The sequence below is a fragment of the Zalophus californianus genome, chromosome 14 (genome assembly GCF_009762305.2).
Source record: "Zalophus californianus isolate mZalCal1 chromosome 14, mZalCal1.pri.v2, whole genome shotgun sequence".
Taxonomy (NCBI): Eukaryota; Metazoa; Chordata; class Mammalia; order Carnivora; family Otariidae; genus Zalophus; species Zalophus californianus.
In genome coordinates this window covers 55,511,904-55,528,169 of record NC_045608.1, presented here as the reverse complement: position 1 = coordinate 55,528,169, position 16,266 = coordinate 55,511,904, and the positions used below count along the sequence as shown (strand labels likewise).

General features: G+C 36.6%; 1 protein-coding gene across 11 annotated transcripts in view; it reads left to right on the top strand.

Moving 5' to 3' along the window:
• The window catches only part of NOL4 (nucleolar protein 4), a 412,809-nt gene that overhangs the window by 91,965 nt on the left and 304,578 nt on the right, over positions 1–16,266 (top strand). For 9 of the 11 annotated variants that reach the window (XR_003517122.2, XR_003517123.2, XM_027577287.2 and 6 more), the window contains one exon: positions 4,494–4,643. Coding sequence is in view for 8 of the 11 variants with exons in the window: in XM_027577287.2 (XP_027433088.1) it covers positions 4,494–4,643 (150 nt within the window). In the remaining 3 variants the exon portion in view is untranslated. Of the gene's footprint in view, positions 1–4,493; positions 4,644–5,624; positions 5,688–16,266 lie in introns of those variants that run through there. The other 2 variants (XM_035724043.1, XM_027577293.2) reach the window with 2 other exon arrangements.

The window sequence follows — 16,266 nt, the reverse complement described above, 5'->3', positions numbered from 1 at the left end:
TTCTTCCTGGTTCAGTTTTGGTAGTTGATACATCTCTAGGAATGCATCTATTTCTTCCAGATTATCTAATTTGCTGTCATAGAGTTCCTCATAATATGTTCTTACAATTGTTTGTATTTCTTTGGTGTTGGTTGTGAGCTCTCCTCTTTCATTCATGATTTTATTTATTTGGGTCCTTTCTCTTTTCTTTTTGATAAGTCTGGCCAGGGGTTTATCAATCTTGTTCATTCTTTCAAAGAACGAGCTCCTAGTTTCGTTGATCTGTTCTACTGTTCTTTTGGTTTTTAGTTCATTGATTTCTGCTCTGATCTTTATTATTTCTCTTCTCCTGCTGGGTTTAGGCTTTATTTGCTGTTTTTTCTCCAGCTCCTTTAGTTGTAGGGTTACGTTGTGTATTTGAGATCTTTTTTGTTTCTTGAGAAGGGCTTGTATTGCTGTATACTTTCCTCTCAGGACTGCCTTTGCTGTATCCCAAAGATTTTGAACAGTTGTATTTTCATTTTCATTGGTTTCCATGAATTTTTTTAATTCCTCTTTAATTTCTTGGTTGACCCATTCATTCTTTAGTAGGATGCTCTTTAGCCTCCATGTATTTGAGTTCTTTCTGACTTTCCTCTTGTGGTTGAGTTCTAGTTTCAAAGCATTGTGGTCTGATAATATGCAGGGAATGATCCCAATCTTTTGGTACCGATTGAGACCTGATTTGTGACCTAGGATGTGATCAATTCTGGAGAATATTCCATGGGCACTAGAGAAGAATGTGTATTCCGTTGCTTTGGGATGGAATGTTCTGAATATGTCTGTGAAGTCCATTTGGTCCAGTGTGTCATTTAAAGTCTTTATTTCCTTGTTGATCTTTTGCTTAGATGATCTGTCCATTTCAGTGAGGGCCTGTTAAAGTCCCCCACTATTATTGTATTGTTGTCAATGTGTTTCTTTGCTTTTGTTATTAATTGCCTTATATAATTGGCTGCTCCCATGTTAGGAGCACAGATATTTACAATTGTTAGGTCTTCCTTTTGGATAGACCCTTTAAGTAGGATATAGTGTCCTTCCTCAACTCTTATTATAGTCTTTGGTTTAAAATCTAATTTATCTGATATAAGGATTGTCACCCCAGCTTTCTTTTGGTGTCCATTAGCATGGTAAATGGTTTTTCACTTTCAATCTGGGGGTGTCTTTGGGTCTAAAATGAATCTCTTGCAGACAGCATATTGCTGGGTCTTGTTTTTTTTATCCAATCTGATAGCCTGTGTCTTTTGATTGGGGCATTTATCCCATTTACATTCAGGGTAACTACTGAAAGATATGAATTTAATGCCATTGTTTTGCCAGTAAGGTAACTGTTACTGTACCTTGTCTGTGTTCCTTTCTGGTCTATGTTACTTTTAGGGTCTCTCTTTGCTTAGAGGACCCCTCTCAATAATTTCTTGTAGGTCTGGTTTCGTGTTTGCAAATTCCTTTAGTTTCTGTTTGTCCTGGAAGCTTTTTATCTCTCCTTCTCTTTTCAATGACAGCCTAGCTGGATATAGTATTCTTGGCTGCATATTTTTCTCATTTAGTGCTCTGAAGATATCATGCCAGTCCTTTCTGGCCTGCCAGGTCTCTATGGATAGGTCTGTTGCCAGTCTAATGTTTCTATCATTGTAGGTTACAGATCTCTTGGCCTGAGCTGCCTCAGGATTTTTTCTTTGTCTCTGTGCCTCATAAGTTTTACTATTAGATGTTGGGGTGTTGACCTATTTTTATTGATTTTGAGAGGGGTTCTCTGTGCCTCCTGGATTTTGATGCCTGTTTCCTTCCCCACATCAGGGAAGTTCTCTGCTATAATTTGCGCCAATATACCTTTTGCCCCTCTCTCTCTTTCTTCTTCTTCTGGGATCCCAATTATTTTAATAGTTTCATCTTATGGTGTCACTTATCTCTCGAATTCTGCCCTTTTGATCCAGTTGTTTATCTCTCTCTTTCTGAGCTTCTTTATTTTCCATCATTTGGTCTTCTATATCGCTAATTCTCTCTTCTGCCTCATTTATCCTAGCAGTTAGAGCCTCCGTTTTTTATTGCACCTCATTAATGGCCTTTTTGATTTCAACTTGGTTAGATTTTAGTTCTTTTATTTCTCCAGAAAGGGTTTCTCTAATATCTTCCATGCTTTTTTCAAGCCCAGCTAGTATCTTTATAATCGTCATTCTGAACTGTAGTTCTGACATCTTACTAATGTCCATATTGATTAGGTCTCTGGCAGTCGGTACTGCCTCTTGTTCTTCTTTTTTTTCAAGATTTTATTTATTTGACAGAGAGAAACACAGCAAGAGGGGGTACACAAGCAGGGGGAGTGGAAGAGGGAGCTGAGCAGGGAGCCCGATGCGGGACTCGATCCCAGTACTCTGGCATCATGACCTGAGCCGAAGGCAGACTCTTAAAGACTGAGACCCCAGGTGCCCCCTTGTTCTTCTTTTTTAGGTGACTTTTTCATCTTGTCATTTTGTCCAGAGGAGAATAGATGAATGAGAGAACAAAATGCTAACAGGGTAACAATGACCCCCCAAAATATACACTAAACAAATCAGAAGAGACCTGAACCTGGGGGAAAAGAAAGGGAAAGAAAGAAAAAGGAAAAAAAAAAAGAAAAAGAAAAAGATAAAAAGAAAAATAAAGAATATGATCAGATATGATCAGGCTGGTGAATAGATCAGTGCCACACACTAGATTTTGGGCGTATTTTGGTCTGTTAGAAGAAACTGCCTCCCAAAATTTTAAAGAAAGAAAAGCTTATATATGTACAAAAATAAGGGTAAATATGATGAAGGGATGGAATATGACTGTAAATATGAAAATTATAAACGATTTTATAAAAGGAATTGGTAAGAAGTTGGTTGAAAAAAGAAAGAAGGGAAATTAAAAAAAAAGGAGAGAATGTGATCAGGCAGGAGACTAGAACAAAGCCATACACTAGAGATTTAGGGTATATTTTGGTCTGTTAGAAGAAACTGTATCCCAAAATTTTAAAGAGAGAACAACATATATATATATATATATATATATATATATATATATATATATATATATATATACACCAAAAATAAGGTTAACTACTATGAAAGGATAGAATATGACTCTTAAAATGAAAAATAAAGAAGATTTTTAAAAAAGGGATTGATAAGATGTTGGTTGAAAAAGGGAAAAAGAAAAATTAAAAAAAATAGAAAAAAAAAGAAAATTAAAAAAATTAACTTTGAAAGACTAAAGAATCAGGGGGAAAAAGCCTTGAATTCTATGTGCTGTATTCCGCTAGTGCTGGAGTTCTGCTGTTCTCATTGATCGGTAAACTTGGTCTTGGCTGGCTGTTCTTGATGATATTCTGGGGGAGAGGCCTGTTGCCGTGGTTCCCAAATGTCTTTGCTGGAGGCAGAATTGCCCCGCCCTTGTCTGGTCTGGGCTAAGTAATCTGCTGGGGTTTGCTCTCGTAGCTTTTGTTCCCTGCAAGCTTTCTGTACAGCTTTGGAGGACAAGAGTGAAAATGGTGGCCTCCCAATCTCCACTTGGAGGAGCCGTGAACTCGGGGCCCCACTCCTCAGTGCGCCCCCAGAGAAAAGCATTCACTCCTGTCTCCCTGGTGTCTGGCCGCACTCCGTGCTCACCAGGCCCGTGACCGAGGGTTTCTATCTCTGGCACCCGACTCTGTGTGGAGTCTCCAAACCCAGCAGATCCCTGCAGTGTGCTCCTGAGCCGCTCCTCCCGGGGGGAGGAAGGGGAGTCTCCCCGGATCTGCCGCTTGCCGGGTCCCTCCTGGAAGAGCAGGTGCCCGACTGGGCCGCAGATCATGGTTTTTGGCAACCCTGAGCTGAGAGCCCGCTCCTTGGCTCCGTCTCTGCAGCCGGCTTCCCCACTCTGATACCTTGGAGCTCTGCTGCCCTCAGGCACCCCCAGTCTTCTTTTGACCCCAAGGGTCCTGAGATCACACTGTCCCAGCGAGGGTTCCACCCCCCGCTTAGCCACTGGAGTGATGTCCCTCAGTGGAGCCGACTTCTAAAAGTTCCGATTTTGTGCTCCACGGCTCTATCACTTGCCAGAAGCGGCGATAGGAAGCCCACTCCCCTGCCGTTTATCCTCCCAAATATTGCCTTGGATTCACTTCTCCACATGTCCCACCTTCTAGAAAGTGGTCGCTTTTCTGTTCAGAGAGTTGCTGCTATTCTTTTCTTTGATCTCCTGTTGAGTTCGTAGGTGTTCAGAATGGTTTGATCCCTATCCAGCTGACTTCCTGGGATCAGCTGAAATCCAGGTCTCCTACTCCTCCGCCATCTTGCTTCTCCTTTTTTCATGTTTCTTAAAGTTCTATATGTAAACAATTTATGAAATGATGCAATATTCAATCACAGTTTTTGGAATTTCCTATCTGGATGATTTGGTTCAGTTTATTAAAATGTTTTTAATTCACTCTCTGTGTTAACTTTGTGTCTTTTTTTTTTTTTTTTTGGTTTTGTTTCCAGGATGGTGTAGGGGTAGATGAGAAGCTGTCTTTGCGGCGGGTAGCTGTGGTTGAAGATTTCTTTGACATTATCTATTCGATGCATGTGGAAACAGGGCCAAATGGAGAACAAATTCGAAAACATGCTGGACAAAAGAGAACTTACAAAGCAGTAAGTTAAAAAACAAAACAAAACAAAAAACAAAAAGAGAAAAGCATGCATTTTGAAATTTGATATTATGTATGTTTGTTGAAATTGGATTAAATATTTATAAATATTCTATCCTCAATATAAATTAGACCATGTTATAGTTACACCCAACATTTAAACTATTATTATTATGATTCTGTTTTGGCCATATATTCACTAAGTCTATTGCATATAATTTAAATCTGTCTCTAGCACTCTCATTTTGTTTTCTTTAAATATACATAAAATGTGGTAGTCCCAGTCAAATGCCCACAAATGGGAAGATGTATTTGTGTCATATATTCAATATATATTCAAATAATAATATATGAATTATGGACTGGGACATATGAACTTTTGTACTACCACTATAATCTTAACATTCCTTCCCCTTCAAATCATATGAATATGTTCAGGTATTTCCTATTTAATCTATGTTCCCATGGATAAGGAAATTTGATATACTTTTCTTGTGTCACCTTATGTTAAATACATTTGTCCTGAAGGGTATGCATTTCTTAATTTTCCAGAATAGAGAATTAAAATATATGTGTTGTTTTCCTAGATCCAATTCCCTTAAACATTTTAAAATGAAAATATACAATGTTTTTATCATAAATTATGTGGAAAACTTTTAATTAACTGTTAGATATTGAAATATATATATTCTCATAATGGAGTTATATATTATTTCTTAAGTTTCTAATTATATTTACAGTTTGACCTAGACACTTTAATCTAGCTTTTACTTAATCAAACATTTTATGAAATCATCTTATAGATATTTCATCCTTTCTAGGAAAATTGAACAGTAAATTATTCTTTTCCAACATGAGCAAAGTATACATCAGAAATGTTTTATCAGCAACCAGAATAATATCCTTTTTTAGAATTCTTATTTGAATTTTGCTTTCGGCTACCTTTTTATTGACTGTTTTCAGCTATATTGATACACAATATCAGTCTGGATCCATTTTTTTTTCAGATACAGAAAAATGTGTGAAATGCTCAAAGTTTCAAATACAGGTACATATGTTTGAAAATTAGCTACTGAGCATAAGAAATAGCTTCTTTTCCATAACTATTTTTTGCTATATTTCCAGGGTCATATTGAATCTTTGTAGTTGCATAATAACCCCTAATACATGTTGTATTTATCTCTCCTTCTCTATGGTTTTGTTTCTTGGCTGTTTCCAAATTGCATGGTTTGTGGGCAGGCACTATTGTAAGTTTCCTTACATAATTCTGCCACATAAACTTTCTTTTGACTTACATATCCTAGGAGACATTCTTATCATGACTAATGACAATGGCCTAGCTTCTTAAGATATTTTTATGCAGACTAATATTATTGAACATACTCATTTTGCTTGTCTCCTAAGCTAGGGTTGTATCTTTGGATAGTAACAGGAAAAGAAATATACATTGATCTACTAATATCACTAACTGTGTACTCTGATGATCATGCATTTTCATGAAATAGCTGCCTGAACTTGATAGAACTTCGTAAAGTAGGAATGCATAAGTTCAGCCGTGAAATGAGAGCAAATAAATAAACAAAAAAGCAGCTTTGCTGTTGGTAGTGTTCCAGCCAAATCTGGTTAGGTGTCAAAAGCAATTTAAAATGATTTAATCTTTGGAGTGCATTTATTAGAGACCTTTAATTCAAATGGAAACATGACACAGACCCAACTCTGTCACCCTATTTTCTTGGGTGAAATGTAGGGAATGTGATCCATTGCCATTATGCATGCTAGACACTTCCAGTACATCGGTAAACATGTTCCCGACATTTATCATTTTGCATTAACATTATGAAGACATTTTCTGCATTTTGGGCTGGAAATACCAACTGTGGACATGTAAGCAGCACTGAAGCCTCCTCCATTCCCTCTTGAGAACATCCTATTTAAAGATCCTATCCCCAGTTTATTTTTAATTTCCACATCTAAAGTACTTTCACCTTTTTTCTAATATCACGAAGGTTCTTTTTTGGCATAATCTTTTGCCTTCTGGTATCTCTTAATTGAATCCTAGTTAGGAAAGATTTCCATTTTATAGAGTAATAATACATCATAGAAAAAAAAAAAAGAGCTGCTGCTGCCAGCGAAACTGCACATATCACTCTACAACAGATTAAGTCTAATGTTAACATTTCATATAAATGTTCACCTAAATGGGGCGTAAGATGAAACGCAATTTGAAATGGAATGGGTTAGTGGTGTTGGGGCCCTAGCCTATTGGGTCAGTGTTGAGTTCTCAATACTAACGCTAGGATTGGCTAGTCATTGGTAGAATTAGCTTGATACCTATGGCAATTATAATGATTCCCATGAAGTTTAAGATTTTTTTTCTACTTCTAACACATTAGTCATAGCACATGCATGATTATGTTTATTGACCTTTTTCTCCCTCTTCCTACATGGCCAAGAAACCATACTTATATAACTAATCATTAAAGCGTTTCATATTGTTTTAATAATATTATCAATAGATTTAGTGGTCATTTTATTTACTTTGCCTTTTTTTGCCAATCTTTCTATGTTTTCACTCTGCAGGAAATGGTGGTCCTTTAATATTGGATTAACTTCTGAATGCTATTTGTTTTTACCTATCTGCAGTATGTCATTCCTTGAAATATCTAGGCATTATACAACTTAACTATTATTGCAATCTGATCTGACTATAGATAAAATTGGAGGGTATGTATCCTACTACTGATGAGCTCTTTTTAAAAATCCACATAAAATGACACATTTTAGGAATATGTAAAGGCTATCATAATTGTTTTGTTTAGTCATTGGGGAATTCTAATGCCTTTTAGGTCTTTTTTTTCTGCATTTGTCCTTGTGTGTATATGACTATTATTGCTGCACTGAATGTGTTTCCTTCAATATATTTGACTATAGTCAACTTTTGATTATCTACATTCACAGAGCAGAGAGGAGGTATGGCTCATTCAAATATCACTTATATTTGAATTTAAAATATATCTTTGTACTGAAAATTAAATGCAAGCAGGCTTAGCAATTTGGAAGGTTACTCCAAAATTAATGATGTAATATTGTAAGAAATTATTGTGAGATGTTGTCTTCTGGTACTTAACTCTCAACTTCTGCCTGAGCTCCACCTTTGGGAATATATCAATCTTCTCCAGTTGTCTTTTATCACGTGTATTTTATCCCAGGCTAAGCACAGTTGTCCTTCCAGTAACGTAAGTTAGGGTCCGATTAGAGGATTAAGTTTCAAAGCTTTCTCTTCTATATGTAAAATGAGAGTGACTGCTGGGAATCCAGGAGCTAAGGGGAAAAGTCAGTGTTTTCAATAGAGAGAACAGTCTGCATATAAATGTGTATATGTACACACACACACACACACACACACATACAACTTGTAGTGTGATACAGTAAACCTACATGTATTATTCACATACAGTGCTGCCAATAATTACATTCATTTAACTCAGAGTGGAGAACATATGCTAGAGCTAAAAGAAAATAGGCCAGAAGCCAGACAAACTCAGCTTCAGATTTCAAATCTAGCACTTCCTATCTATGTCAGTTTTGGCAAATTATTTACTTTTTTCATCCCCCTTTTTAGAGGGAGATAATGATATGCATGGTGTGGTGAAATAAATGAGTTCCTGTACGTAAAGTGCTTGGCATATGGTAAACTTTGGAATAGTATTATTTTGCCTTTATCCAGTCACTACTCACGTTTCAAGTAGAAGGACACGCAGGACAATTAACACAGCTCCGCCATTGTTCCAGTTATAATTATGGGTATAATTTCCTCTGCCCACCCTGATGCCTCTGTGTTGGGAAATAGGAATAATAATAACTTCTCATGCATCCTTTTATGTCAAACTCTAGATGTCACCATCCCTGGAAAGTCCATGGTGTAAGTTTACCTGAGGTTTCACTGGGCAGAAGGGAAGCATGAAAGCAGGCCAGAGTTTCCTTGTTCAGGAGCTCTCCTGCTTGATGAAGTTTATGAGAATTTCATTCATTTTTCTTTGCTTTTTCCAAAGTTTAAGTCTATTATATTAATTTCAGGTGAACTTTTTGAAAAATTTTAAAACTGGTTCTTTTTAAAGAATGTGTTTTCAATATGAATTGAACATCCCTTTCTAGGGATGTACATAGAAAAACATATCATGTAGAATGTCTACATTCCTACTCTGAAAATTAAAAAAGGTACATCTTTATCTTATCAGATCTAGAACACTTAACCTTAAGACTTTAGTTAGCATAATTTTTGTTCTCTTTATGAATACTTTATTTGCTTAGTGTTTCCACTGCTAAATAGAATATCTTAACTTGCACTGGTTTCTGCTGATTTGTTATGTAAAATTTTCTGGAGTTCTTGTCAACTTATAATGAGATTAATGAGCAAAATTTGTAGCCATCATGGTGTGAAAAAATAACACTACACTAAAATTCAAGAGTTCCAAACAATTAATTTAACTTCTTTTTGGCTTAGTTTACCTTTTAGTTTTCTTTAAACTCTGAAGGAACAACACCAAAAACAAAACAAAACAAAAAAAGGAGCGGGGGATACCTGGGTGGCTCAGTTGGCTGAGTATCCAGTTCTTGATTTTGGCTCAGGTCATGATCTCAGGGTTGTAAGATCAAGCCTCACATCAGGCTACATGCTCAGTGGGGAGTCTGCTCGAGATTCTCTCTCCTCCTCTCCTGCTGTCCTTCCCCCCACTCGTTCTCTCTCTCTAAAATAAATAAATCTAAAAAAAAACCAAACAAACAAACTCTGAAGCAATAACACCAACACTAATGGTGTGTATAGGGCCATTACTGTGCTGGCAACAGAATAGAGATAGTAACAAAAACGAGTAAATTAGTTGGCACCAGAAATGTGCAAACAGGGAATGTATCCTGTTGTTATAAAGGCAGATTGGCTGAGAAGCATAGCATAGAGTTAGAACATTTTGGCTCCACTCTTACCTAGAGAATTCTTCTGTAAATAATCATAATGTTGATGATAAGAACAGTAATGAAAAGGATCTGTAGTCATTGGACTTCATATTTCCAGGAATTTAAAAGAGCAATCAAAGGAGAAAGCCACCAAATGTCAGCAGATCTTCACTGCTCTCCTTTTTTTGTTAAAAATTTTGCAGTAATCTGAGCCATGTTATGAACAGGAAGCTTATAAGTTATAATATGATTTTAAGCTGCCTCACAACACATGTGGCTGTTCCTCAGTTGCGTTTATTCTTGTCTGGAACCTGATGGCTTTGCTGTATATCTCATTTGTTTATTTATGGTTTTTCTTCTACATCTTCATTGTAAACATAAATGATCATGTGACCATCAGCATTGCCTGTCTTATGGTCCTATAGCCTGAGACAGCATTTAATAGGATTTGCTAGACCTTACTGTTGAAATATATCTATCTATCTAGTTCTGTGATTAGTACCAGGGAGGCTTTGCTCTCCAAATCTATTTCCCTTCCCTATCACAGTGCCTCAAGTTTTACAGTTAGGATTTAAATTATTTGGGTTAAACCATTGACCCCTATATCTTTATGTGGACTTCAAATATCCCCGGGCAAGAAAAGTTGGAGAATAAATAGCCTGCTAGCAGTCATGGTCATTTTGTATAATCATTTCATAAACTTGCTTCTGTCTCCCATATCTAGCTGGGTTTAACTCAACTATAGAGAAGTCTACAGAGAGGGAACGCGGGATGCTCTAAGTCAACATTCCTACATCTCACACCCCAGGTAGCGCAGGATCTGCCTGATTTTTGTGGGAATCCCAGTGCAGCATTGCATATTATAGCTTTTGAAACATGTATGATATTTGGAAGTTGAGAACGCATGTCGTCAAGACAAGGATAAAAAGCCTTTACAAACCTCATTTGAAAATATTTTCCAAAAAGAGGGTACCATTTCTTTTAATGAAATATTTTTAAAAGATGAGAGTACTGTTTTAAAAATAGATAGGACGACCCTTGTTGCATGAGCGCTGGGTGTTATATGTAAGTGAGGAATCTCTAAATTCTACACCTAAAACTAATATTACACTGTGTGTTAACTAACCGGAATTTAAATAAAAATTGGGAGAAAGAAATATATAATAAAAGTAGATGGGAAGTATTAGATTTAAAACTATGAAATTTAAATAAGATTTCCTAGTAAAAGTACTATTCAGTCATGATTTACTAACAGAATATAACAATGTGTGCTTCTGCCCCTTCTCACTTCTTTTTGCTGTTTTGAATTCTTCCCTTCCCTGCCACAGATCTAAGTGCATGGATAGGGTGTTACTGAAGGTAAGTGTTGAGGAAAATATTCTGTGGGACTTAGAAATTAAGATTATGTCTATCAGCCATCTTCTTTAACTTAATATGCAAAAATATCAAAGCAAATTAATATAACAAATAAATATAGGTTCCTGTCTTTTTTATACAGATGACATTTTTTATTTCATTATTACAAACTACAGTGTCTTAAATAAACAACTGTTCTGGATATTCAAATAGAGATAGAAAAAACCTTAAAATTATTCTAAATTCAAATATTTTTGCAGACACTCTTTAATATTGAATTCAGTAATAATGTTATACAACAATTCAGTGATTTAGAAGGGTGTTTTACAATTAGTTTATCTTTGAGAGTTTATGAGTACAAAATATTACTCATTTATAGATAAAATATTTTATACTCCTTTTGTTAGCGTCCTTTCGTTCATTTGTTTTTGTATGTTATAACTAGAGTAGATGTTAAAAAAAAAATCACACAGTTCCTGCTGGTGGGGGTACCATGTCTCCACTCTATAAGCACATTTATCAGAGGGCCGGTCTCATAGGAGGTACTCAATAAGTACTTGATGAAGGAATAAATTCTCCTTGTCTTTTTGAAATCCTTGCTTTTTTAATATCAACTAAACAGTATGGGGTTGTTACTATAAATAGAAATAATGAAATAAGACTAGTAAAGTATCCCATGGCTGTGAAGAGTGTGCACAGTCCATATTTACACTCAACACAGCCCCAGATTTATACAGTTTTAGGGGTTCTCAATAAGGTAAAAAAAATATTTAACACAAAGTTTTCTCATTTGCTTTCTAGGGAAAGCTTCAATGCTCCATGAAATAATGTTACCATCTTTGAGGCAGGTTGTAAACACTTGACTTACTTTTCCAGAGATTGGTTTATTTTTATTAGATACACACTTATACCCACATATTCTACACAACCACACATGTATAGGTTTTACAGATGTGATTTCTATATATTGGAAACAACCATTAAATTCAACATGGGACATATCATATTAGATCCACTTTTATGTTAGAGCAGCCCTATTGTTTTTGAAAACTAAAAATAATATTCAGCCTAATAAGTCAGATGTGTAAAACATCTCAGAAGGAAAAAAAAATCAATGGCATGGCAATTAGAGTTATTAAACAACCATTCTGAAACAGAAGACTAGTGTACCGCCATTCATCAAAATTGATTTATTTCTCATCTAGGTGTAGTTAGAATTAGCACAGGTGGGCAGATTAATAGTGCAAATCCATCATACTCAGAAGCTGTCTTTTTGGTAGTGGAGATCATCAAAAGACACAAGAGCTCACTGAAACCGGTTAATCATCAACTAATGTCACAAAACCTGTCATTAATAATTTTTGTATTAAACGATAATGTCCCGGTGAATAGATATGTTCCTTGAAAGGGAATTAACCTTTTGAAGAAACCATTAACTCTTTACGTCCAACCTAGTAAATTGCTACATCAGTGCACCCTTGTGGTGAAAGTGAGCCACTGCAGCTCTCTGACTACTGGGGATGATTCATGCCTCCTAGCGGGTGATTCTCACTCAGATCCAGAGGTTTTAGGTATTCCTGAGTATGGTCATTGTATAATAAAAAAAACTCCTGAATTTCTTCAAGCATATGCATGTGTGTACTTGTACAAATACGTATATAGGTATTTAATTAGGATAAAATATGACAAGAAGAAGGTATAGTTTGTGAATGACTAGTATGAGGTAGTAAAGAGAAAATGGTGCTAGTTTTGATGTCAGCCATACTTGGTTTAAATCCCAGATTAGGTGACTTCTATATGTATGAGTTGGGCATGTATTATTTGAAGGATTTTTTTGAGGCTCAGAAATAATATATGTCAAGGTTTTAACATAGTAGTTGCTTCAAACAGGGTTGAAGTGAATGGAAATTTGATTTTTAAAATGCGGAGTTGTGTGGGGTGACAGATGCTATAAACAGCTTCCTATTAACTAGATTTTGAAAGATCTATTTCTTTCTTTGTATTATCTGTGCTCCTCATTGGCCTATGGATAATACCCACCAGGTCTTCATTCTTTACTTTCCCAGAATTGAGATTATTATTCACTAGCTTTATCAGCAGCAGTTTTCATTTCATACTAGGTAAAAAGAAACCGGCCTTTGCCTATTTCTTATCTGTTTATCTGTTTACTGTTTCCCTCCCCATCCCCCTCATTTTCCTGGGAATGCCCTCTCCCAATCAGCACACAGCACAGCCATGTTTGAGTATGGCTCTGCTCCTTGGCTACAGTAACGGGAAAGGAGGTGAATCCCAAAAGAAACTGACCTACCTGCTACTTCTGAGAATTGGGAATTTCCACTGAGAAATTTCTATCTTGGTATGCTTTTTCTCTTTACTAGAGTACATGTAAACATGGTATCTTTTGTTCTATGTATCCATTAGTTGTATAATTATTTGTGTAACTGAAGGTGACATTTCTCACTTGGGCCCTGTAGGCTTATGGGCAGGCAGTTGGCTTTGCTCAAATACTCTAAGCCATTTAACATCCTTTCTGCCTGAATGTTAAGTTCCGGCAACACCGACCCAGCTTCCTGTGATAATCAGAATGCAGCCTTGTTCTCTGTTTCAGGTCACCTCTACAGCACAGTGAACACCCCAAGTTGAGAGACATTTTCTTTCTTTCTTTTTTTTTTAAATTTTATTTTATTATGTCATGTTGGTCACCATACAATACATTATTAGTTTTTCATGTGGTGATCCACAATTCATTGTTTGCGTATAACACCCAGTGCTCCATGCAGTACGTGCCCTCCTTAATACCCGTCACCAGGCTAACCCATCACCCCACCCCCCTCCCCTCTAGAGCTCTCAGTTTGTTTTTCAGAGTCCATAGTCTCTCGTGGTTCATCTCTCCCTCTGATTTCCATCCTCCTTCATTTTTCTCTTCCTTCTCCTAATGTCCTCCATGGTATTCTTTATGTTCCACAAATAAGTGAAACCATATGATAATTGATTTTCTCTGCTTGGCTTAGTTCACTTAGCATAATCTCTTCCAGTCCCATCCATGTTGATGTAAAAGTTGGGTATTCATCCTTTCTGATGGCTGAGTAATATTCCATTGTATATATGGACCACATCTTCTTTATCCATTCATCTGTTGAAGGGTATCTCGGCTCTTTCCACAGTTTGGCTATTGAGGACATTGCTGCTATGAACATTGGGGTGTATATGGCCCTTCTTTTCACTACATCTGTGTCTTTGTAGTAAATACCCAGGAATGCAATTGCTGGGTCATAAGGTAGCTCTATTTTTAATTTTCTGAGGAACCTCCACACTGTTTTCCAAAGTGGCTGTACCAACTTGCATTCCCACCAACAGTGTAAGAGGGTTCTTTCTCCACAACCTCGCCAACATTTGTTGTTTCTTGCCTTGTCGATTTTTGCCATTCTAACTGGTGTAAGGTGGTATCTCAATGTAGTTTTGATTTGAATTTCCCTGATGGCTAATGATGATGAAGATTTTTTCATGTGTCTGTTAGCCATTTGTATGTCTTCTTTGGAGAAGTGTCTGTTCATGTCTTCTGCCAATTTTTTGACTTGATTATTTGCTTTTTGGGCGTTGAGTTTGCGAAGTTCTTTATAGATCATGGATAACAGCCTTTTATCTGTAGCATCATTTGCAAATATCTTCTCCCATTCTGTAGTTTGCCTCTTTGTTTCGTTGACTGTTTCCTTTGCTGTGCAGAAGTTTTTATCTTGATGAAGTCCCAAAAGTTCATTTTTGCTTTTGTTTGACTAGCCTTTGGAGATGTATCTTGAAAGAAGTTGCTGTGGCCGATGTCAGAGAGGTTACTGCCTATGTTCTCTTCTAGGATTTTGATGGATTCCTGTCTCACATTGAGACCTCACATTGAGGTCTTTCATCCATTTTGAGTTTATCTTTGTGTATGGTGTTAGAGAATGGTCGAGTTTCATTCTTCTGCATGTGGCTGTCCAAATTTCCCAGCATCATTTATTGAAGAGACTGTCTTTTTTCCATTGGACATTCTTTACTGCTTTGTCGAAGATTATTTGACCATAGAGTTGAGGGTCCATATCTGGGCTCTCTATTCTGTTCCATTGGTCTATATGTCCGTTTTTGTGCCAGTACCATGCTGTCTTGGTGACCACTGCTTAGTAATGTAGCTTGAAATCGGGCCATGTGATGCCCCCAGCTTTGTTTTTCTTTTTCAACATTTCCTTGGCAATTCGGGGGTCTTTTCTGATTCTATACAAATTTTAGGATTGTTTATTCCAGCACTTTGAAAAATGTCATTGGAATTTTGATCAGGATGGCATTGAAGGTATAGATTGCTCTGGTTAGCATAGACATTTTAACAATGTTTATTCTTCCGATCTATGAGCATGGACTGTTTTTCCATCTTTTTGTGTCTTCTTCAATTTCTTTCATGAGTGTTCTGTAGTTCCTAGAGTATAGATCCTTTACCTCTTTGGTTAGATTTATTCCAAGGTATCTTATGGTTTTTGGTGCTATTGTAAATGGAATCATTTCTCTAATTTCTCTTTCTACAGTTGCATTGTTAGTGTATAAGAAAGCAACTGATTTCTGTGCATTGATTTTGTATCCTGCCACATTGCTGAATTGCTGAATGAGTTCTAGTAATTTGGGGGTGGAGTCTTTTGGGTTCTCCACATAAAGTATCATGTCATCTGCAAAAAGAGAGAGTTTGACTTCTTCTTTGCCAATTTGAATACCTTTTATTTCTTTTTGTTGTCTGATTGCTGTTGCTAGGACTTCTAGTAATATGTTGAACAATAGTGGTGAGAGTGGGCATCCTTGACGTGTTCCTGATCTTAAGGGAAAGGCTCTCAGCTTTTCCACATTGAGGATGATATTCGCTGTGGGTTTTTCATAGATGGATTTTATGAACTTGAGGAATGTTCCCTCTATCCCTATACTCTAAAGAGTTTTAATCAGGAAAGGATGCTGTATTTTGTCAAATGCTTTTTCTGTATCAATTGAGAGGGCCCTATGGTTCTTCTCTCTCCTATTATTAATGTGTTCTATCACATTTGATGTGTGAATGTTGAACCACCCTTGCATCCCAGGGATAAATCCCACTTGGTCATGGTGGATGATCCTTTTAATGTATTGTTGGATCCTATTGCTAGGATTTTGTTGAGGATTTTGGAATCCATATTCATCAGAGATATCAGTCTGAAATTCTCCTTTTTGATGGGGTCTTTGCCTGGTTTGGGAATTAAGGTAATGCTGGCCTCATAGAATGAGTCTGGAAGCTTTCCTTCTGTTTCTATCTTTTGAAACAGCTTCAGGAGAAT